Source organism: Chiloscyllium punctatum, chromosome 6 (genome assembly GCF_047496795.1).
Source record: "Chiloscyllium punctatum isolate Juve2018m chromosome 6, sChiPun1.3, whole genome shotgun sequence".
Lineage (NCBI taxonomy): Eukaryota > Metazoa > Chordata > Chondrichthyes > Orectolobiformes > Hemiscylliidae > Chiloscyllium > Chiloscyllium punctatum.
The window spans coordinates 34,651,630-34,674,955 of record NC_092744.1 but is presented as its reverse complement, the minus strand read 5'-3'; the positions used below and the strand labels follow the sequence as shown (position 1 = coordinate 34,674,955).

At 37.3% G+C, this 23,326-nt stretch overlaps 1 protein-coding gene across 1 annotated transcript in view; it reads right to left on the bottom strand.

Annotated features, from left to right (window-relative positions):
- The window catches only part of psmd1 (proteasome 26S subunit, non-ATPase 1), a 100,004-nt gene that overhangs the window by 57,812 nt on the left and 18,866 nt on the right, over positions 1 to 23,326 (bottom strand). The window contains exons 9-16 of the mRNA XM_072572401.1: positions 20,882 to 21,019; positions 20,710 to 20,798; positions 19,857 to 19,935; positions 14,338 to 14,511; positions 13,570 to 13,681; positions 12,131 to 12,327; positions 11,215 to 11,310; positions 8,463 to 8,527 (exon numbers count right to left, since the gene is read on the bottom strand). Coding sequence (XP_072428502.1) covers positions 8,463 to 8,527; positions 11,215 to 11,310; positions 12,131 to 12,327; positions 13,570 to 13,681; positions 14,338 to 14,511; positions 19,857 to 19,935; positions 20,710 to 20,798; positions 20,882 to 21,019 — 950 coding nt within the window. The remainder of the gene's footprint in view (positions 1 to 8,462; positions 8,528 to 11,214; positions 11,311 to 12,130; positions 12,328 to 13,569; positions 13,682 to 14,337; positions 14,512 to 19,856; positions 19,936 to 20,709; positions 20,799 to 20,881; positions 21,020 to 23,326) is intronic.

The following is a 23,326-nucleotide window of genomic DNA, read 5'->3' as shown; positions in this document are numbered from 1 at the left end:
GCTGAAAACTCTCCAGTTATGCTGGAGAAAAATATTCAGGGAAGCTGAACCTCATAATAAAGAAGGTTATTACCATAAAATTCATTACCATGAATAATTTTAATGTCATGAAATGTATTTTTGTTTTAAAACCTTACTTTGAACAATAGGAATCTCAGTTACTCAGAACAAAATTATTTAAAAGAATTTTAACCAACTTAATTTGTTGATTTACATGTAATATCAGTCAGCAAAGTTTGTTTCCATTACATCTGCAGTTTTGTGTTACTAATTTTTCAATGCTTTTAAGCTGTATTTCCTACTTTATTAATTTTTACTTGTTGTATTGTCACAGTTAAACATAATGTCACCATAGTCTTACCAGACCAAAGGACTGCTCTCGCATGAGATGTGGTGGCTTAACCTGAGGGTCACTGCGCATGAAGCAAGGGGAGAAGTTGAGAATGGGAGTGCTTCATGGTAACTTCAGCTGGTATGGGAACTGAATCCATGCCATTGGCACCAGTCTGCATCAAACTGGCCAACCAGCGACTGAGCCCCATAAACAATATGAAGGGTCTACAAAAGTAGAACCCAAACAATTATTGCCTGGCAACATGACCATGACCAGAAGTTAGTGAATGGCCATATTCACTTTTCTTCAGCTTTAGTCCTTATGAGAGACAACATTGGCCAGAATTGTACAAGTTCTGTTTAGTGTAGATCTTGCATTCATTTCACGTTTGCTCCAATGAAAAGCTAAAAGTAAATAAACCTCATTCTACACAATAACCTGACAAAAATTGTTTCTCAAAAAATATTTTTTGGCTTATTCACTATATTAAGTGGCTGGCTGCGGTTGGAAAAGCAGATGAGATTTACTCAAAATTCCAATATCAATATTCCTTCTTTTAAAATGGAATTTATATTATGGCCATGTTTTAAAGGTGGAGGGATCCAGATTACTGCTGGGACATTAACCTCACTTAGGAATAAAGTTTTTAAAATATTTTCCCCTATTTGCAAAAACATCTGCTACAGCCAGTCAAAATATTCAGTTAACTATGACCAGTTTGTGCTTCTAACATAAATTATTCCATCCTTTAATCTCAATCTGATTGGCATCCAATAGTTTGGTTTAAACAACTGTGTGCTAAACAACTATCTCTGAACAGGTCTCTCCATTGGATATGCTTTACAAGTTCTAATAAACTTTAAGAGGACAGGAAAAATAAAATCAAAAAATGAAAAAGTAGCAGAGGAAATGCATGAAAGAGAAGAACTGACCAAACAGCTTCGAACAAACATGAACAGAATAATGGAATTCAACCTTACTGCAAAATCCTTATGAGTTAAAAAAAATTGACTTCTTCAAATCACTATTAATCAGTTGGGCTCTTCATGGAATAAGCACCCCTATTGTGAAAAAATAGTCTATCTTTTCAACTTCATGAGAAAGGACAGGGGTCTGCTGGTCACCATAAAATCAAGTTCATATGTTGTAGTTAGAATCATAGAATCCCTACACTGTGAAAGCAGGCCATTTATCCATCAAATCCACACGGACACTCAGAAGAGTACTCCACCCTGTCCTTGTAACCTTCTATTCCTATGGCTATTTCATCTAGCCTGCATAACCCTGGACACTGTGGGTAATTGAGCATGTCCAATCCACCTAACTTGCACATCTTTGGACTGTGGGAGCACCGGAGGGAAACCATGCAGACACGAGGAGAATGTCCACATAGACTATTGAGCAAGGGTGGAATTGAACCTGGGTCCCTGACGTTATGAGGCAGCAATGCTAATCACTGAGCTTATGTGCCATTCCACGAAGACTCGCTTGCTGCATTTGAGATCAAAATCTGCTGGAGTTACGGTGGTCATCACCTTAAGAAGTTTTACATCTTAATTTTGCCATTATACCAAAGCCAAGCAGAAACAGTCATGACAGGAAGCAAACCGATTTGCACAAAGCTATAACATTAAATACTGGAAGGTGTTAAGATCTCAAACCAGACGGCCAAACTTGTGTTATTATCTGGCTCGGGACTATTAACCTTTTTTCCTTTAAGTACACAAAGTCAGAGATCCAGGAGACTAGCAAAGCAATAAAAGCATAAAATTCCGTGGTTTTGAATATACAACATCCAACTTTACGACATTAGAATAGTAATCCTTACGGAAATCAGACTGTGATCAAACATGCCACAGCATACATCATGAAGCAAATATGCTCAAAACAGGTTTCTCAACAACTCTTCCCCAAGATGGTATTGACATGGTGAGTCACCAAATCTCATTAAACTTCACAAGAGATCACAATTCTAATTTTTGCCAATCAGGCCATGAAACTCCGAAGTTGATTCATCATTGACGGTCCTAACGCTTGCTCCTATTTGATCCTTTCTTTTCATGGATCTTGCATCAAAGAGCATTACAATCCATGAGTCAGTATGGAAAATCCTTGGAAATTGACTTTTCCAAAAAAAGGAGTGCAGCATGCAGGCATTACAATTAACAAGAGGCAAATGATTTGTCAGAATATTTTTCTGTAAACAGAGATAATCATTGTATGCCTTCTTGACCAGTACAGATCTATTACCATTGAATTCAATATTGGATATCCTGTCACATCTAATTTCACTTTATAAACAACAAATGGCTTATAGTACCTTCAAAGATTGTGTTATTCGTTTAAAATAATACTCTCCATACAGAAGCAATGCAGTTTGAAAATAAATTTACCAAGGAAACCCTAATTATACTTTGTTTTGCACTTAAAGTTTAATGAAAGTTTTATAAGTAATCCCTTGACTAGATTAGCGATTGTATAGTAACAAGATGGTTAGGTTCTAATATTACAACTAATTTCAGACGTCATGACCCTTTTACATTGAGTTATTATTCCATTTCGGCCAGTGGCTATATAATCGAATTGAACATTCCTCACGTATGACGAGCAATTCAACAATAAACAACTTCAAAGCAACCTCCAATCTTATGTCTACAAATATTTGTTAGTTGGTAATGATTAACAAGAACTTTACCTGCTTTTTCCATTCACTAATCAATAGCAACAAGTCGGTCAGATTCCTGCACTGGTAATCATGTTTTATAAAAATTATTCTGCTTTCTCCTTTCATCAGGTATTATATACATATATCTCTTTGTGAGGTGGCCATTTATTTCAGTTCAAATGTACAAACTCAAAACTCCTGAATCATTTACATAATATTGTCCTGGTTTCTAATAATAGATCCCTTGGAAAGCTTCCCATTCCAAATATCTCTGAATGCCACTTTATCACCCAACAAGTGTTGGGTCTTGCAATTTTATCCATCACATTCCAAAGTAGACCTTTATTGAGTAGAAAAGGAACACCAATACATAGTGTTGCAATATGAAGTTACTCTGTCATTTAAATTGTTGTTGTAATATTGTTATTTAAATTATGAACAATTTTTTTTTGGCCAGCTTTCAAATTTATTAAGTGCATTTCAATAGGAATATTATAGAAGAAGCCTATTTATTTTAAACGTCTTTCATACTTTTCAATATCCCTGTGTGCCAGGTTCATAACGTGAACAGCAGTTATGAACAGTAGTCCTTTCAGAAGTGAGGTGAAAAAAATGCTTCATTCAGAGTTTAGTTGTGAGAAAACTAACACATCTTGTACATTACCATCATGTAACACAGTGAGGCTTTGTTAGTCATAATTTCCATGCAGTTTTTTTTGCAGATAAAGACTTTATTTTTGAGATACAATTTCATTTTGCCTGCGTTTTAGAAAAACTTTATATTGGACATGTCCTTCATAGAAGTTGGCCAGATAGCAACCTTCTCCTGAAACCCAAGCCAATCCTCTTCTTTTGCAAGGCAAAAAAAAAGAAAAAGCACCTCAAAGTAATTCAGAATGGTTTAATAAAAAAAATGCTGAGTCTAAGATTATACTGGAAGGGTGACTAAAAGCCTGTCTTTAAAAAAGCTAAAGGAAATAGTAGGGAGACAAAATTCCAACATAGGCCTTAGGAATCTGAAGACAAGGAGGCTTTGATTGTTGGGAACATGCAAAAGAGCCAGAGGAACAAAGCATTCCAGAGGGCAAAGCGAGGGAATAGAAAAGGCATGATCACTACTCCTCAGATTTCCAATTTGCCTTGCTGAATTGCCCAATCTCTTGAAGACAGATAGAGCGAGGTGGACATCAAGAATATGAAAACTCAAAACGCATCCATTACATTGTGGTGGAGCAAAAAGATTCTCCAACTATTATTACACAACTGTTCGTTAATGATTTCATGATATCTTCCTCATGCCATAAATTAAAACACAATTATTATGATAAACAAATTTTGCAACATGGCTAGGCTCTTAATTATTTGGTGTCAACTTTTAAGTTACAGAAAGTTATTTTCAGGTACACCATTTATCCTTCATGTGTGAAAGCATGCTATTATCCCCTATATTAACAAACAGTAAACACCATTGAGTAGAATCTCACCCAATGGATCAAAAAACATTAAGAAATAAGTATTTGATTATGATTAAGACAAAAGTATATCTACTTTTGATAGTGGGCTTAAATTGAGCTTCATCAGACAAGGAATACTGTAAAATACCAGTAAAAACTGAGTTTGTAAAACATCTGTTTAGTTCCTAAAAAAGAAGAATTAAACATGACCAAGCCTAAGAGATTCTAAAAAATGTAAAACCTGTTCCATTACATACACTTAATACCAAAAATGGATCTTTGCAGAAGGTTATTTAAACTAATGATCGAAATAAGCTAACATAAAACTGGAGGCCTGGAAACTGATTCTTCTCTTTCCATTTTAAAGACAGAAATGTTCATCACCTTTAAGATGATTCAGCTTTGTAAGCAAATTCTTTTGGTCAAAATCGTAAGTTTCAAAAGCACAGATAAAGCAAAACAAAACCATCCATATTGTTAGGTCCCTGGAGTACTCCAGCTTTATGGAGATACCACTATAAATGTAAAACAATTGAACTACTAAAAACTATTTGTCTTAGATTTTTATAAAATTCACATCTCACAAATACCTTCTTTGATCGTTCATGATATTAGAGAGTTAATGTGCTCTGCTGACCTGCAAGAAATTGAATGCCGAGGGTAGAGTGGTGTGTCTTTGTCTTAAAGTTGGAAAGTGGGAGGTTTACATTCCCATCTCTTGCCATTCAGGGATGATCTGCATCATCACCACTTATTCAGAAGTCAGTTGGAACGTTGCAACTGAAATTCTGAGTACTCCCTGTAGTTTAAAAAAAATACAATTCACACCAGATCTGGCCATTAAAGGATGATTTGCAGTACATTGTTTCTGGAGGCGAGGTGGTCACTGCATTGTATCTTGAGTGAGGTAGTGACTGGGGCTTGTTTGTGGACATTACTAACTGTGATGTAAAAATTCTGTACAAAGGAAGGACTTTTTCCTTTGTTCAGAGACACCCTGGACACGACTTGCAAGCATGGCAAGGAGTGTTCACGGTTTCTCCAAAGCTTGTATTGTACTCTGCTTAATAAAAGTTGGTTGTTGTTCACAGAAGTTGGCATGTTGCTGTTATATAAAGTGTGTAAGGACCTCAGGGAAAAAGAACTTAACACTCTCTCAGAACTTGCCCAATCTAAGCTGGAATAATGCATTGGATGATTTTATATTTTTCTGAGTGAGGTAGGAGATCCAACATTAAACATTGAATTGCAAATAAAAATCTCAAAATCCTTCAGTAACATAGAAACTTGTGAAGATAGAGTATATGATTTTTTTTCAGAATTTTAGAATCCCTACAATGTGAAAGCAGGTTATTTGGTCCATTGAGTCACATAGCAGCCCCCCCCCCCCAAAAGAATGTCCTATCCAGACTCTCCCCTATCTATACCTGGAACCGTGCATTTTCCATGGTTAATTCATCTTGCCTGCACATACCTGGACATTATGGGTAATTTAGCATTGTCAATCAACCTATGCTGCACACCTTTGGTCTGTGGGAGGCAACTGGAGCACTCGGAGGAAACCCACACAGACTTGGAGAATGTGCAAACTCCACACACACACACTCATCCAAGGCTGGAATCGAACCTGAGTCCTTGATGCTGTGAAGCAGCAGTGCTAACTACTTAGCCACTGTGCCACCTAATTTCAGCTTTAATTCTCTACACTCAAAAACTGATGGAAGACTAAATCAACTGGCACCTCCCCTAGAACACTTGGACAGTTATTATTTGGTATTCAGGTGGTCGAGAGTTATGGCTGGACTATACAATAACAAATCAGATCAGACGCCATCTCTATACCCTCGAAGGGAATTCAGGCAGACAGGAATGTAAACCATCACTAAACAAATTATTACAGCTCATAACTCAGTTTTGAATCCAAGGCGGCTAGCATAATCAAAATTTAAAGAGATAGGATCATCGAAAGGTTCCTTTCTTCATAAATTATAGTTAACCAGAAGTGAAATGCAATTGTTGTTATTTAACACAGAAAACCTTGCATTCAGCTTGCATGTAAAAAACTCATTACCCAATGAACTTAGGAGGTTAGCCATAATTTTATGTAAATTCAAAACATGCTAATTAAAGTTAACATTTCCCAAATCAAATTGAGCCTGCAATTATTTTTGTTTCAAGAATAAACATGCAGTCATGGGCGTTCATTAGTAAGAGCTAAAATCAACTTTATCCAGAAAGAATTTTAAAAACTTTAGAAGTCTAGCAGTTGGTTTTTAGTACTTTACAATTTACTACTTAGCAACTAGTTTTAATATCAAATTGGGATTATAACAATCCTGACCACCTCCAACAATTCCACATCATACCAAACTTATCACTTCAAAGGGCAAATGTTAACGCATAAATGTCAAGTTGTATTTACAATAAGTTGACATATTGGACAACAAGCCAGTGAATGCCTTGAACAGTAAACACTTGTATACATTTGCATGTTTATAATGATGTAAAACACCTCTCCTAAATGGGCTTTGTTCAAATCATCGGGGAGGTGCATTCAAGTGGGATGCAACAACGTTTCCCTTGACCCTCACCAATACGTCTTCCCTCTCCATATTACACAAGGAAGATCAATGGAAACACTCCAAAGCATGGCCGATGGCAAGTAGAAAGCATTGGAAAAACTGAGGAGGTCTGGCAGCATCCATCGAGAGTGAAACAGAGTTAACATTCCAAGTCCAGTGACTCTTCGTAGTGACTGATGCTGTCAGACCTTCTCAGTTTCTCCAGCACTTTCTGTTTGTGCTTTAGGTTTCCAGCATCCACAGTTCTTTATTTAGGATTTAGCCATATGCAAGATCAGAATTTGAGTCTTTAACCAGGCAGTGGAACATTTCAGAAATATGGCTGCTGGACAGCCTAAATTTTGATTCTGGAGGGACTATTAAATCTCTCAAAAAAACAAATAAATAAAAAAAAAGTCTGAGAGCGCCCTGGGGACTGTACAACCCCTCTCATAATAGATCTTCTAGAAAAAAATTCTCACATATCCTCTGGTAGTTAAAAAAATCTCAAATTGAGATGTCTAAACATTACTGCCTGCGTCAGCCTTGGTAAAGCAAATGATTGTTTCGTTCCTGTTCTTCTTGTGTAATGTATGTCAGTATCAGAGTAAGGTTTGTGTAGCACACCAAAATAAATATAAAAGCTAATGGTATTGTTAACAAAAAAAATAAGAAGAAAAACCTTACTCTGATACTGGATGCATTCTGTTCTTCACTATACAAACTACCTCAAAAATTGAACAATTTTCTCATTAACAAAAAGAGAAATATCACAAAACTGAGCCCAAACTTGCTGACCTCACAACTTTACCCAGACCAGCATTTTGGGTGCTGACACTTCAAAACACACAGATTACAATTAAACTGACAATGAATGCATGCAGCAGCAACCTGTGAAAAGCTTTCAAGGATGACGAGGGTCTTCACTAATTTTGGAGCTACAATAGGAGCATTGCAAAAGGATTAAAAAGGTACTCAGAAGATTACATGACAAGATTTAGCAAATGGAAAACATACCCTTTAACTACATATTATCCAATAGGGAAGACAGAAAACATTTTTGTCTTAGCAATAAAAAAAAGCTACGTAACAGGATATTTTCACTTATTCAAAATGACATCAACTTTCTTTCAAGCTAATGATAACAAAGTATAATGAAGTAGTCTAGGACAATGTCTGGGAAGAGAAATAGAAAGGTGAACACACCAAAATGGAATTTCACTATGAACATATGAAAGCATCTTCACTCATCAGCACATAGGGACTTTTTTTCTACCAATTTAGTACAAAAGAGGATAAATGTTCCTCTAGTCCAAAACAGCAACAATATCACCACCATGTGGGAGAAGAAGAAATAACTGTAGACCAGGCAATGTATAAGCTAGCACTTAAGTTGTAATTTTAAACCAAAATATTCAGTACCAAAATAATTGAACAGAAAACTATACCTGAATAAGATAAAACCAAGTGACTCAACTGCAGCACGTCTGACATCATCATTGACATCACTCACCTGAAATAGCAAAGAAAAATCTTTAATCTGAGGCAGGTCTTTAGCAATATCAAGCCTAATCTTCAAAGTAAATATCATCTGAAATGAAAATGTACATCTTCTACACAACCATTGTACACAAAAATAATTATTTGACTGAAATATTTGTAGATATCCTAAGGATCTGAAAACAAATGTATAACTGGAAGCTCATCCCCCCAAATTCTGGTGGCAACTTCTTGGAATGTCAAAATTTAGACAGATGCCACATAATCAACATTAAACAGATGCAATTGTCACAAACTGTAGAATTTCTGGTTGTAATTACATGTATTGCAAGCAAAGTGTTATGTGAACATATTGTCATGAAAATAAGAAATGGGGATTGTTCAGCAAGAAGAATACCTGACTTTAGACCTAGAAATCTTATTTTATCCTGATTTATGTTGACTGGAAAACTAGCTTCACATTAATATATAATGTATTTAAGTATTTCAGGGAAAAATTATATTTGTGAATTTTGAGTTTTAGTGCATATTGCATAACATAGAACATAGAACATAGAAGAATACAGCGCAGTACAGGCCCTTCGGCCCTCGATGTTGCGCCGATCAAAGCCCACCTAACCTACACTAACCCACTATCCTCCATATACCTATCCAATGCCCGCTTAAATACCCATAAAGAGGGAGAGTCCACCACTGCTACTGGCAGGGCATTCCATGAACTTACGACTCGCTGAGTGAAGAACCTACCCCTAACATCAGTCCTATATCTACCCCCCCTTAATTTAAAGCTATGCCCCCTTGTAATAGCTGACTCCATACGTGGAAAAAGGTTCTCACTGTCAACCCTATCTAACCCCCTAATCATCTTGTACACCTCTATCAAGTCACCCCTAAACCTTCTTTTCTCCAATGAAAACAACCCCAAGTGCCTCAGCCTTTCCTCATAGGATCTTCCTACCATACCAGGCAACATCCTGGTAAACTTCCTCTGCACCCGTTCCAGTGCCTCCACATCCTTCCTATAGTATGGCGACCAAAACTGCACACAATATTCCAGATGTGGCCGCACCAGAGTCTTATACAACTGCAGCATGACCTCAGGACTCCGGAACTCAATTCCTCTACCAATAAAAGCCAGTACGCCATATGCCTTCTTCACTGCACTATTTACCTGGGTGGCAACTTTCAGAGATCTGTGTACATGGACACCAAGATCCCTCTGCTCTTCCACACTACCAAGTATCCGACCATTAGCCCAGTACCCCATCTTTTTATTACTCTTACCAAAGTGAATCACCTCACACTTAGCTACATTGAACTCCATTTGCCACCTTTCTGCCCAGCTCTGCAGCTTCTCTATATCCCGCTGTAACCTGCCACATCCTTCCTCACTGTCTACAACTCCTCCGACTTTCGTATCATCCGCAAACTTGCTCACCCAACCTTCTAACCCTTCCTCCATGTCATTTTTATAAATGACAAACAGCAATGGTCCCAAAACAGATCCTTGCGGAACACCACTAGTGACGGCACTCCAAGATGAACCTTTGCCATCAACTACTACCCTCTGTCTTCTTCCAGCCAGCCAATTCCTAATCCAAACCTCCAACTCACCCTCAATGCCATATCTCTGTATTTTCTGCAGTAGCCTACCATGGGGGACCTTATCAAACGCATAACTTCCACTTTCAACTGAGTTTCTGATTTTGCCATTGCGCAGATTCATCAGATGAGCTAAATGAACACAATTGAATGTATTAATTAAAATTCAAGGCATTTTTGCGAGAAGATCAATTGTTTTCTTCTTTCCTGTAAAGACTATTGGTTTAAGCAGTTCCTCTCTGATCACATTAAATAGCAAAGCACACTAATAAAGGGTGTTATAATAAAGGTCAAGTTGCTTCAAATGATCAATAGAAATTAACTCTACCAAACACCGAGTATAGGTAGCCCACAATGAACCACTGAAAACTGTCGACACTAGTGTCAAATTTTGATTCTTGCCATGTCATATTATTTGAGCAATAATTCCTCTGATATCAGTTGGACTTTCAGTCCTCATACTAAAGAAACTGGCTGACTTGGGGGAAGTGAGAAAACAGTCAGGATCAAATTGTCCAGTTCTCATTAGTGTCTTCTGTTGGAAAGCGCTATGATTGAGTTTGGTGTCAATGTTGTGTACTCCGTGCAGATTTCAAGCAAGGCTGCGCATATTGAGATGCTATATTTCAGGTATGAAATAACTCTGTCCTTCAGATGGATGTAAGAGATCATATCCAAGTATTTTTAATAGTTGGGTAATTCTCCCAGCACTCTAACCGATACGTAACATCTCAGGTAATAGATTACCTGGACATTATTTCATTGCTGGTTGTGGGATCTTGCTGTGGGATAACAGGCTGTATTACAACAATGACTGCACTTGAAAGGTATTCATTAGCTGTAATTCATCTTTACACCATGAAAGGCACTACTGAAATGTAAATTATTTCTTCCTTTTAACTGTTCATCTGTGAAGACTTACAAGTGGAGCATGGTCAATTATAAGGTGTCAGTTCCCTTGCAATCAGATTCTAATAAAAGTCAGCATTTTTAAGAGGGGCAAGAATGAGAAACAACAATCATCCAGATAGGAAAAGAAAATAATGTATTAAACCAATTTTTTTTAAACTTAATTTTTTTTTTACTATTTTTTCTTACAGCAACATGCAGCAGTCTTCTGATCGCTTTGTTATTCCCGGATCCACAATACGCCATTGCAACAGTGTACATTCCAGAACGTCTGAGAATGGGGTCCTGTACAGATCACAAGTGCCCGGAAAATATATTAAGCATGTAATAAAAGTAAAATGTGTGCATACATAACATTGTCTGAACAGAAATTGTAAGACTAAACTCTTCTTGGAAATTAGTAACCTCTCTTGACCTTCTGAAGCATTTCCCATTCTTGTAGCCATCTGCAATTTTTCTGAGTTTTTTTTCCCCAAGCAAGTGCAATTTGGAATCACGAATTAAACTTCCTTTGTTCTAAGCGGCTGACTTGTTATTAGAAATATGGAAGCAGGCTACTCAGCACCTTGAGCCTTCTCCATAATTCTCAGCCATGACAGATCATTCATTTCCATGCCATTTTCCAATGCTGCCCCCCATATTTCTTGATGCTGTTAGTATTAGAAATCAATCTCAATATTCAATTAATGAGTTTTCCACAGTCATTATTAATGATGGACTAGCTGGAACACAGCCTTTGGGAGAAGTTGATTGAGTGCATCAAATTGGCTTTTGCCATTACTATTTAGGTTTTAATTATTCTTATCAGCAATTATTTAAAAGGAAAACTAATCTCTCCTCTTAATACTTGGAGAAAATTCTTGATTTAATGACAACACAAAACAAAATAAAAAGTGCTTATGAGTAATAGTCACCACTACCTACCACAAACTAATAGTCTCAAACAAAAGCACACACGTGATGACTGTAAATTGTGCTCTTCCAGAAATACTAACATACATTTAAAAAGTTGACATATAAAAATTTTTATAAGTGCTGTAATGCAGCTCACTTCACAATAAAAAAGTGAAAAGCACTTTGGAAAAATGCATCAATTTACTCGTACCTTATCTCTACAGAGACTCTCAATTAAGGCATCTGCTTCCTCCATTCTGCCATACATGACCATAGCAATGCCTACAGCCAAGCCACGAAGAATCTTTTCATGCTGAGTTTCCTGTGCATAACCCACCATATCCTCAATTGCTTGGGCTGACTTTGATCCTAGCATGACGAGCCCCAGTGCTAGACCAGCTGCTTCACCTGAAGAGGACAGGAAAATCAATACAATTATATCAGGACAGAAAAATTGCTACTCTAATAAAAAAAACAAAGAAAACATCTTTTTGTCCCTAGTCAGGTGAATTAGTTTGTCTTAAGTCCACCCAACAATGACTGACCAGCTGTTCTAAAATTAATTTGCAGAGCACATGTTTTTCAACTCAAGTCTGCTTTACACATTGTAAGGAACAGAAAGCTGTATCACGTCTCTCTTTCTTACAAAAAGTAGCCGTCTTCGTAAAATGGATTACTACCCACATCTCTCTACCCTGCTGCCTTAGGTCATTCACAGAGACAGGGTAAAACATTTTTGGCAAGATGTATTTTTCCATTATGTTAGAAATTAAGTGAATAAATATATTTTGAGACCAATAAGACCATTAGCTAGATATGTATGTAGCTAGATATGTATATTCTGACTAATATATGTAACTGCCACTTTAGATAAGTGTTAGAAGGAAAAGCAGTCAGAGGTTTTTTTTAGTTCATTGGGAAACAGGTAAACCATTAATTTAATGATTTCACACTGAGATGAATGCCTAGCAAAATCCAGTTAACACCATTATGTGTGCAGGATGCATCGAAATCAAATGTGCTATACAAATCACTTGTTCTGATTTCAAATAATTCAGATGCTACACTACCAAGTTGATCTACACTATCAAGATAACAAGTTGTAAATTACCATTAGACTTGTAATCTGCTTACAAAGTAAGCTAGTATTTGTAATCAAATACAAATTATCTCAAAGTGCTTAAGTTATAACAAAAATTAAGTAGACCTGCAATCTGAATAAATCTTCAAGTATACATCTAATACATTTGAAAATACCTTCTAAGCAACCTATTCAGACATGACATGACACACCTTGGGACAGAAAGTGGGTCTCCTACTCAGAGGAAGGGACCCTACCACTGTATCCCAAGACCCCCTTCCATTACATTTGTATCCATGAGATGCCAACCTGGGTGTAATACAGCTGAGCAACAACCAGCATATTACTATGCACTGGTGTGCATGTGCACTAATCCATTCTTTATGACAATAGTTGCTAAATTGATTTTTAAAAAATTATTTCAGGAGTAGACAGATGAAAGAGGAGGAAAAGGAATTCAGATTCAAAGGACTGGAAACCAAAAGATATTTAGCAATATAACAGTATTCTGAGCATGCTACATAATTTTTGACCTTTTTATTAAAGTATAAGATTTCTTGCTTCCTTACCAGTAACAGCATCATCTTGGTACAGGTTTGTTTTGAGCAGGTCATAGACATCTTGTCGCGCAGTGCCAAGTGCAGCCAAACCAAGACCAAGGCACCCTCCATGACGCACAATCTACATGTGAACGAAAAAAATTGTTGAAGAGATTTGATTGATATGAAAAACAGGCAAGTAAAATTAAATGAGCTAATATTATTTAGACGAGAAGTCACGCAACACCAGGCTATAGTCCAATAGATTTATTTGAAATAACAAGCTTCCGGAGAGTTGCTCCTTCATTAGAAGAGGAGTCAGACTTCACCTCTCAAAGGAGCAGATTTCCGAAAGCTCAAATTTATGTCAACAGGTCATTTAAAATAATAAAGTCAATGCTGAAAGTGCAGTTTCTTTGAAGGACAGGCTCATGTCTTAAGTGGAAATCAAAAAATTAAGTTTTCTGAGGTTAGACCAATATGGCACAGCAATTTAGAAATATTAATTCATATTCTCTGCTGTGGGAAATTGAAGCTGATCTTTCAGAAGTTTAAAGGTTCATCTGCAACTATATGCTGACAACAAGAATAATTTTCTCAACTTGCAGTAGCAACACAAACGATCGTGTTGTTTGCCTAAACCTTGTTATTTACCCACATCTGATACAGTGCACTTAAGTCTAGCAATGATCACTGTACAAAGTTTCTGCAACTTTGTGCTCATTGTGTCAGTTAGAATTCTGATTTTAAAAGCTTTTATAGTGTATAAGACAATTTTTTAATGCATTCATCACTTACATCATTGCTGGCATTCTTTAGCTGGTTGAGCAAGTATTCTATGATGTCACCACCATGATTTGCATGGATGAGACCAAGTGCATACAGACCTCCTCCTTCCTGATAAGCTGAACCAGGTGAGGAGTCCTTGGGTAAATATGTTGCCATTAGCTGCAAGGCCTCCTTTTCATGACCCTGGAAAAGAACCAGAATTCCAGAATATAAACTTCAGGGAAATAATACCGGAGATGAACGGAATACATGATGTATTTTTATTAATTAATTCAAAGCAAATCATTCCAAGAATATCAAAAGCAGTAGCTTAATTAAATACATGAAAACTAATATTTAAATCACTGCCAGGAATCACTCACTAAAGGATGTGATTGTCCACTAGGCAATTCTATGTTACTGGTCATGGGTTCTGACAGTCCTTGCTTGGCTAATGAACCTGATACTAGAGCCACAAGCATGGCAGGTATTTCCAGGTGGTGGAAATAGTTACATTCGATGTTGATTCTCTGCATCAACATCAGACTGAGAAGTAGCTTTCCAGGTAAGGGAAATGTTCCATGTGAGGAAGGATTTCTCTGTTAATCAAGCAATCAGTCAACTGATTCTGAGCTCCCTGTTGGTATTAATAATTGCCACACAACACTCAGTCTACAACCTGCCAAGAACCAGCAGGCAACAGCTGTAAGCACCTATGCTTCAACCCTAGATGAGTCCAAAGGCAGCTTCTACTCCACCCTTGATACGACGGTCACCACGCCCGAGGAAGATAAAATCATTATCCTTAGGGTCTTCAACACCAAGATTTGCAAGGACACCGAACTCTGAAAAGGAAACATTGCAAAGCAAGAAGTCGAGAATTGCAACTCTTAACGGGAATCTCCTGCTCATCAAATGTGGAGACCACTAGCAGATCACCCTAAAGGTACACTAAAAATACAAGTTCAAGACTTCTTGAAGACATCCATGATTAAAGAACTAGCACACGATCAACTACGTCATCCGCTGATCCAGAGACAAAATGGATGTGCTCATTACCAAAACAATGACCATGCAGATGACTGCTGGACAGACCACCAGCTCATCTGCTCTTCAATGTCCATCAAATCCGCTGAAAATGAAGAAATGCTTTAGAAAACTGCTCAACATTGAGTGGCTTCAACAGCCAAACAGAGCAGTGATAACCAAAAATGTTTTCACCAAAGTCTCCAAAAGAGTTCACTTTAAGTGGAGGAACCTGGAAAGAGCTGAAGAGAGCCATCATCTTTTGCTGTGAAAGTAACCAATGGCTACAAGTCCAGGAAATACCAAGACTGGTTCAACAAGAACGACCATTTCATCAAAGACCTCATCAAGAAGAGAAAACCTTTTGGAAGGTTTGTAGCTCAGGGTGAGGTTTACTCGCTGAACTGTAGGTTTGACTTCCAGATGATTCATTACCTGGCATGGTAACATCATCAGTGGCGACCTCCAAGTGAAGCGAAGCTGTTGTCTCCTGCTTTCTATTTATGTGTTTGTCCTGGATGGGGTTCCTGGGGTTTGTGGTGATGTCATTTCCTGTTAGTTTTCTGAAGGGTTGATAGATGGCATCTAGATCTGTGTGTTTGTTTATGGCGTTGTGGTTGGAGTGCCAGGCCTCTAGGAACTCTCTGGCATGTTTTTGGTTAGCCTGTCCCAGGATAGATGTGTTGTCCCAGTCAAAACAGTGGTTTTTTTCCCTCAGTGTGTAGGGCTACGAGGGAGAGAGGGTCGTGTTTTTTTGTGGCTAGCTGGTGTTCGTATATCCTGGTGGGTAACTTTCTTCCTGTTTGTCCTACGTAGTGTTTGTGGCAGTCCTTGCATGGAATCTTGTAGACGACGTTGGTTTTGTTCATGGGTTGTACTGGGTCTTTTAAGTTTGTTAGTTTTTGTTTGGGAATGTTGGTGGGTTTGTGTGCAACAAGGATTCCGAGGGGTCTTAGTCACAAAAAGACACGACCCTCTCTCCCTTGTAGCCCTACACACGGAGGAAAAGAAACACCGTTTCTACTGGGACAGGCTAACCAAAGACATGCCAGAGAATTCCTAGAGGCCTGGCACTCCAACCACAACACCATAAACAAACACACAGATCTAGATACCATCTATCAATCCCTCAGAAAACAAACAGGAAATGACATCACAAACCCCAGGAACCCCATCCAGGACAAACATATAAATTAAAAGCAGGAGGCAACAGCTTTGCTTCACTTGGAAGTTGCCACTGATGTTGTTACCTAGCCAGGTAATGAAACATCTGGATATCAAACCTACAGCTCAGCGAGCAAACCTACACCCGAAAGAGAAAACCTCTCCATGCCTAGCAGAACAACATCGGGCATCAAGACAAAGTGAACTCAGCAAAGATGCGAATACACAGAAGAATTAGGACAATCAAAAACAAATGGTGAACTGAGAAAGTTGCAACTCCTTACTGATAAGCACGACACCCAGGGTTTTCTCAGTGTCCCCAAGGCAACGTACACCCAATACCCTTGGCCTCAAATGCAGAATAAGGAGAGAACCCTTTTGAGAGATAGAGAAAATATCAGCTTCCAAATACTTCAAGAACACTTCAAAGAATTCCTGAACTGTAATAAAATTGCTAATGAAGACTGTTTTAGGAAATCCTGCAACTCCACAAATATGATCTTGGACTCCCCACTAATGTGACAGAAGTTGAAGCTATCATTCGACACATGACGAAAGAAAAAGCTGCAGGAATAGATGGGATTCCAGTGGAATATTCGATAAACTTATATTGCATGACATGATTAAGATGGAATAGTGGGTCCTACGTAAATATATACATAGGCAATTAAAATAACGCAAATGGTTAAGTCCATGACAAAGATAAATGAAACTTCAATTTTGTATTAACAAGGTAAAAAGTAAAAAACGTCATGTTGAACTTGCACAAGACTTTAGTTAGGCCACAGTTGAAATGCTGCACGTAAAAAAAATTGAAGAAGTTCAATATAAGTCCTTAAGCAGATTGCCAAGGATGAGAAGTTATAACTATGAAGGAGAGATTTCAGCATTTGGACATTTTTAGGCAAGAATTTGGTACGCCTGATTTTAGGAGAGACAGAAATATCATTCAAGAGGACGATAGAGTAAAATACTATAATAATATACTGTTTTCACAAATTTATGAGAGAAAAAGTAATGTAGGGTCTAGTCAAACATACTAAGGAATCATTAATCAATACCTAATGAAATTGGCCAAATGTAGGGATAATATATTTACAGACAACTGTGATTTCCAATTTGGCTTAAAACATTCAAATTAACCCAATGCAAAGTACTTGCCAAAATTTAAAGTAGCTTAAAATGTTGTAAAGCATTTACCACTTGCCACTTGGCAGCTGGCAATTTCCATTAAAATGATAATCCATCGAATTCAACAGCGCAATTGGTATTTGAACATCTCTGCAATTTCCCCAAAGAAAAACACAAACATAAAATTCTTCCAAATTGACATAAAACTTCATGTGGTATGAAAATGGAAGATTAAAGGGGGAGAGGAATACCAATAATTAGCCTAAAAGGTTGGCAGGGTAGAACTTTTCATCCATGCAAGTTATGGAATGGATCTTCCATTCATCAGTATGGCACTACAGTGATATACATGTATCTTCTTTCATGTTAATAGTTGCACCAAGGCAGTTCACAAAAGCATTCAGATAATAATAAACATTCACGATGATATTTGCTATCAATGTAGATGCGGAATTATCAAAAAGACTTCACACTTTTTTTCAAATCACAAACAAGTACTTTCTTAGCAAAACAATTCATCTCTAATAATAAGTAACAGAAAACACAGGTTAAAACAAAATAATGTTGGGCAGTGATTACGTGTAATTCGATAAGTAGTAAAGATGTATGAAGGTGGCTAATACGTACATTAACGAGGCATGGTTTAGACAGCACATACAAGCGAAGGATAAAAGAGAATAAATGGCCTTTGTAATGTTTACTGGCAGTTTAATATACTGCTTTGTAGGAACTAAGAAATAGGACTAAATGCAGACCACAATACCACTTTGAAGTTAGCCACCATTGAAAATTTTATATTGTTCCATCTTTTGCCTCAACTTCATTGCCTTGGGACAATCCCATATCCCCAAGTGTGCAAAACCTGATCAGCTCAGGCTTGTCTTTATTGGTCAGTGCATTCGGTATAGGAGTTGGAGGTCATGTTGCAGCTGTCCAGGACATTGGTGAGATCACTTCTGGAATACTGTGTCAATTCTGGTCTCCTTGCTAAAAGAAGGATGCTGTGAAACTTGAAAGGGCTCAGAAAAGATTTACAAGAATATTGCCAGGGTTGGAGGGTTTGAGCTATAAGGAGAGGCTGGGTAGGCTGGGGCTAATTCTCCTGGAGTGTCAGAGGCTGAGGGGGTGACTTTGTAGAAGTTTATAAACATGAGGGGAATAGATATGGTGAATAGTTAAGATCTTTTACCCAGGGCAGCAGAGTATAAAATTAGAGGGCTCAGGTTTAAGGTGAAGGGGAAAGAGTTAAAGGGACCTAAGAGGCAACATTTTCATGCAGAGAATGGTGTGTGTATGGAATGAGCTGCCACAGAAAGTGGTGGAGGTTGGTACAATTACAATATTTAAAAGGCATCTGGATGGAGATATGAATAGGAAGGTTTAGAGGGATATGGACCAAATGCTGGCAAATGGGACTATATTAATTTAAGATACCTGTTGGCATGGACAAGTTGGACTGAAGGGCTTGTTTCCATGCTATACAGCTCTATGACTACGATGCTAAATTTAGTCAATGGTGGGGGTGCCAAATCTCTGTGCACACTTCCAAAGGCTCACAAGCCTGAGTTAAGAAATTATTTTCAACTTCAGACTTAAATCATTGTCTCTTCATACTGAGGTTGTTCCTGTTTGTTCTTAATATTCTATCCTTGTTAAACACCTCTCAGTATCCAACCTGACAAGGCCCTGCACCTGACATGCTTCAATCCAATAATTTCTCATTTCCCTAAATGTCACAATTCATAGGCTCACTCATTTTCTCACTATAGGCTAACTTAGGATCAATGTAAGGTATTGCTGTATTTCATCAGTGCAAATGCTTGCAATTTAATATCTCCTTATATGGTTCGCTGTCATACTTTGTTTCGTAGTACTCTGTGGAATCCCACTGAGGCACTTAATTACATTAACAGCACTATAAGTTATTGTTACCAATGACTGAATTTGAAGAAATAGGGACAAATAAGCAAAATGAAGCATGAGAACATGTATAAAGAGACAAATAAAAAACTGATCTGGTAAAAGTAGAAATTAATTTTCTTTTTTACAAGGCCATTGACAAGCCACATTTTCTGAAGCCACAATCACTTCAATAAAATGAAAAAATAGTCAAAAGGTCTAATGAAAAGCTATAGACCTAAAATATTAACTATTAACAGAGCAAAATTAGGGTCATTCACTTTAGATTAAACTTCCTGTTCTTCCCAAATTGGAATTCAATTAGTTACCTTATGGATCACTCCCAGACTGGCTGTTGCTGTAAACTTAGCCCAATTCGTGGCTCTTGCCAGCCATTCAAGATTCTCTCTAAAATACAAAATAATTCAAGCATGAAACTACTGCTTCCCTAATAAAATGTATCTTCAGTTATCATTACTTATGCATTATTTTGTAATTTCTTCTCCAAAATTCACAGTTGGAGAATCTCACTGCAGTTCCTGGAATAGTACAGTTATCACCAGCCAACTCAGCAGAAGAGGTACCAAATCTGGGTTGGTTTTAATCTGTATGGCTCAATTATTCACTTGGTAAACTCTTAGCTATTGGCATTCACAGTATTTTAAGTCAATTCTTTTCAAAAACATTCCAATGAGAAAGTAACAGATTTGACATGTTTGCTGTTTTCTCTCCACAGATGCTGCCAGGCCTGCTGAGTATCACTAGAATTTTGGGTGCTTTTAAAAAAAGATTTCCATCATCTGTAGTAGCTTTTGGTTTCATAGTGTAAAGACTAAGACCTCTGACCTCACAAGTTCCCACAGTGACAATGCAGTTATCAAAATCAAAACACGAAGGACAAACAAACATGGAATACTTTTTATTTGAGCTGATTTTCACAATCTGCAATTGACAACCTGTTGAATGCTCATCATGGTACCTTCCAAAGCAAAATTACAATCACATGCCAGTTTTCTAAAAATCTAGTATATTTCTCTTGCTGTATCGACAATGCATTAAGAATATTGCGATACGATCATCTGTGGAGAGGATTTAGTTCAGATGAATTGCCATTAGTCCATATAAAACCATTTTTGTTTAATCTCACCTACTCAAATAAATTAATACTGTGCTTTCATTTACCTGAGAAACTGGTCACTTGTTGTTCCACAATGCATGAAAGAATTGGCAATCACAGTCGCTGTATGACAAACTGAATTTCTGACAGCATCCTACAAAAATGGATTAATTGTGATAAGTTACATTACATATATGATGACTAAAATTCTAAAATGAGTTAAATGCAGGCCCTTACCTTTGTGTTCTTTAATATCATAAGATCTGTGTTATTGTTTCGTATTAAAAACTGTAAGTGTAGTTCAATAGACATTTCACCACTAAGTATTTTTATCATTTTTGTGTTTTGATCCTGCAAGGCTTTGGACTCTGAAGACTGAAAAATAAATTATAATCCTCCATCAATACACTTGAGACTTTTAAAATTACATAATTTTTCTACCATCTACAGGATTTGACACATTTACCAACTATGTATAATAAAGAAAAAAATTACTGAAAATACAAATTTCTTTTACAAAGTAAGTTTTGGAGTTGAAAATGACAGATTTTCAGAGTCAGTGTCACATAAAAGCTCCATCTTTTTTATTAACTCATTCCACACCCCATGCTCCTTACCAAAACACTATCACACATACTAAAATATCCCTGCCCTAAAATATTTCCTCAATTGGATACAAAATGAGGGCAGGTGGGAAAGTTCAAATATCATTTTAGCTCCATTAAAAAAAAAGACTTGGTTGAACCATGATCTTGTTTCTAAAATGACAATATACTCATGAATAATGAGGTAACTACCATAATTTGCACTTACAAAGTACAAGATCTTATGAGAACAAGATTTTTTCCTAGTTTCCTAGAATTCGAAGTTAACAAAAAAGTTAAATACCCCATTATCAACATTTTCTCCTTAAACTCCAATCAGACTAGCACACAAATTGATTTAAAGTAGTAATCCACTGGTAAAATAGGAAGTTTTTATTGGGGACTTCCAAAACTGGGAAACAAAGTAAAACTCTTCTAGAAGAAAGGCCATAGCATATTGGTCTGTGCCCATAATTGTCCAAACATTTTTCAGTTCAAAATTCATTGCCCTCTTGAGTTTACATAGGTAAAAAAGCAAACGGAACTCAACTGTTTCAAGTTGGCCATCTTCCTGGATTTAGTGATGGCAGTCGCTCTTATAATTGTGTTTCATGAAAATTGACTGGCTCTATTCTATAATAGGGTAAGCTAAAATAACAAAAGCACTTCTTGGAGTTGAAGTAGCTAATTTCACTGTTTGTAAACTTTTCTTCACATTGTCTAAATCCAAACCAAACAAACACTTGGTAAGATCAAAGTATCGTTATTGTTCTACACTCAGTCAAGTACATACTAAATATGTATGCACAACAGAACGTATGTTAAACCACATTAGTTGTTCATTTTATTCGTGTGGTGATACGATGGCTTTAAGAGATGCATTTTGTTCTGGTTTCTTTTTCAAGAAAAGTTAAAAGACAAAAGGTATCAAACTATCGATTCAAAGCCAATAAAGTAAACAGCTTGTGAGACCTTTGGGTACTTTTCTTTTAGAAGTTGAAACAATAGAACCAGCATAAATAGGTGGAGTCAGGCTCCCACAGATCCAGGATTTTTCAGTAATTGTTGGGGTTTTGAAGTTGGTTATGAAGCTGCCACACCCCTCTTTCGCTACCATAATTTTCTCTTGGTGCATTTTCTCTGGACTGGAGAAACATCGCATGTGAGACAATCTATTATAGCAAATTTGCCTTTAACATGAGTGTGTTTATGGTATGTTACTATATTGAAACAGTTGTTTCTTAGTACTTAAAAAATCTATTATTCTGTAAACTTTTCCAATAGAGTTAAAGTTATACCAATACTTGTTGAAAGCCTAGTAGTTTAACTAACCAAAGTACATCTGGAATGCAGCACCTTACACTTGCTTTTAAATACAATATACGTTAGGGTCTAGGCTATCTCCTTGATATATTTGAAGGGGATTTGGGTCTAGTCCATAAAAAAAATTGGGGTTCTTGCTGGGACTAAAATCTCTAATTCCACATTGGGTTTAGGATTATTGGACTCAAACACACTGAGTTTGGTGTTTTCTTCCTCAGGGGGTGTATTTGGTTGGTTCAAACAAGGACTTGCAGAATAATTGCTCTTTCAGTTGATAAGAATTTCCCAGGTGTGGGAGAAGTCACTTTGGGCAGTTTACAGAAAGTAAGCAAGGCAAAATGTTTGGAATTAGTAAGCAAGATGGCAGCAGCGGTAGGATGCTCCTGTCAGAATTCCTATGCTCCACCTACTCTTTTTCCTTTATTTTCTCACATAATTATTCTTCTCACCCCTCCCCACTAAAAGTGCAGCAGCAAGTCGCCAAAGCAGCAAGTTCTGGAACAGTGCAAAGGCAGCAAGCCCTGGTATACTGTGTGAGCTTCAAGCCCCAAAACAGTATGATCAACAAACCCAGAGCATCGTGCAGGCAGTGACCCAGACTGAGACTGGCATTAGTGAGGCATCCTTGGCACTTACCTCAGAGCAGCTAAATGCTGGTATGGAGTGGCCTGGGGCTTGGAGTGAAGTGGGGACAGCTGTTGGACTGGAGTCTGGCATGACCACATGCAGTCGCCTTGAGTTGAGCTGCTACATTATAATGTCTATTTGAAATTTT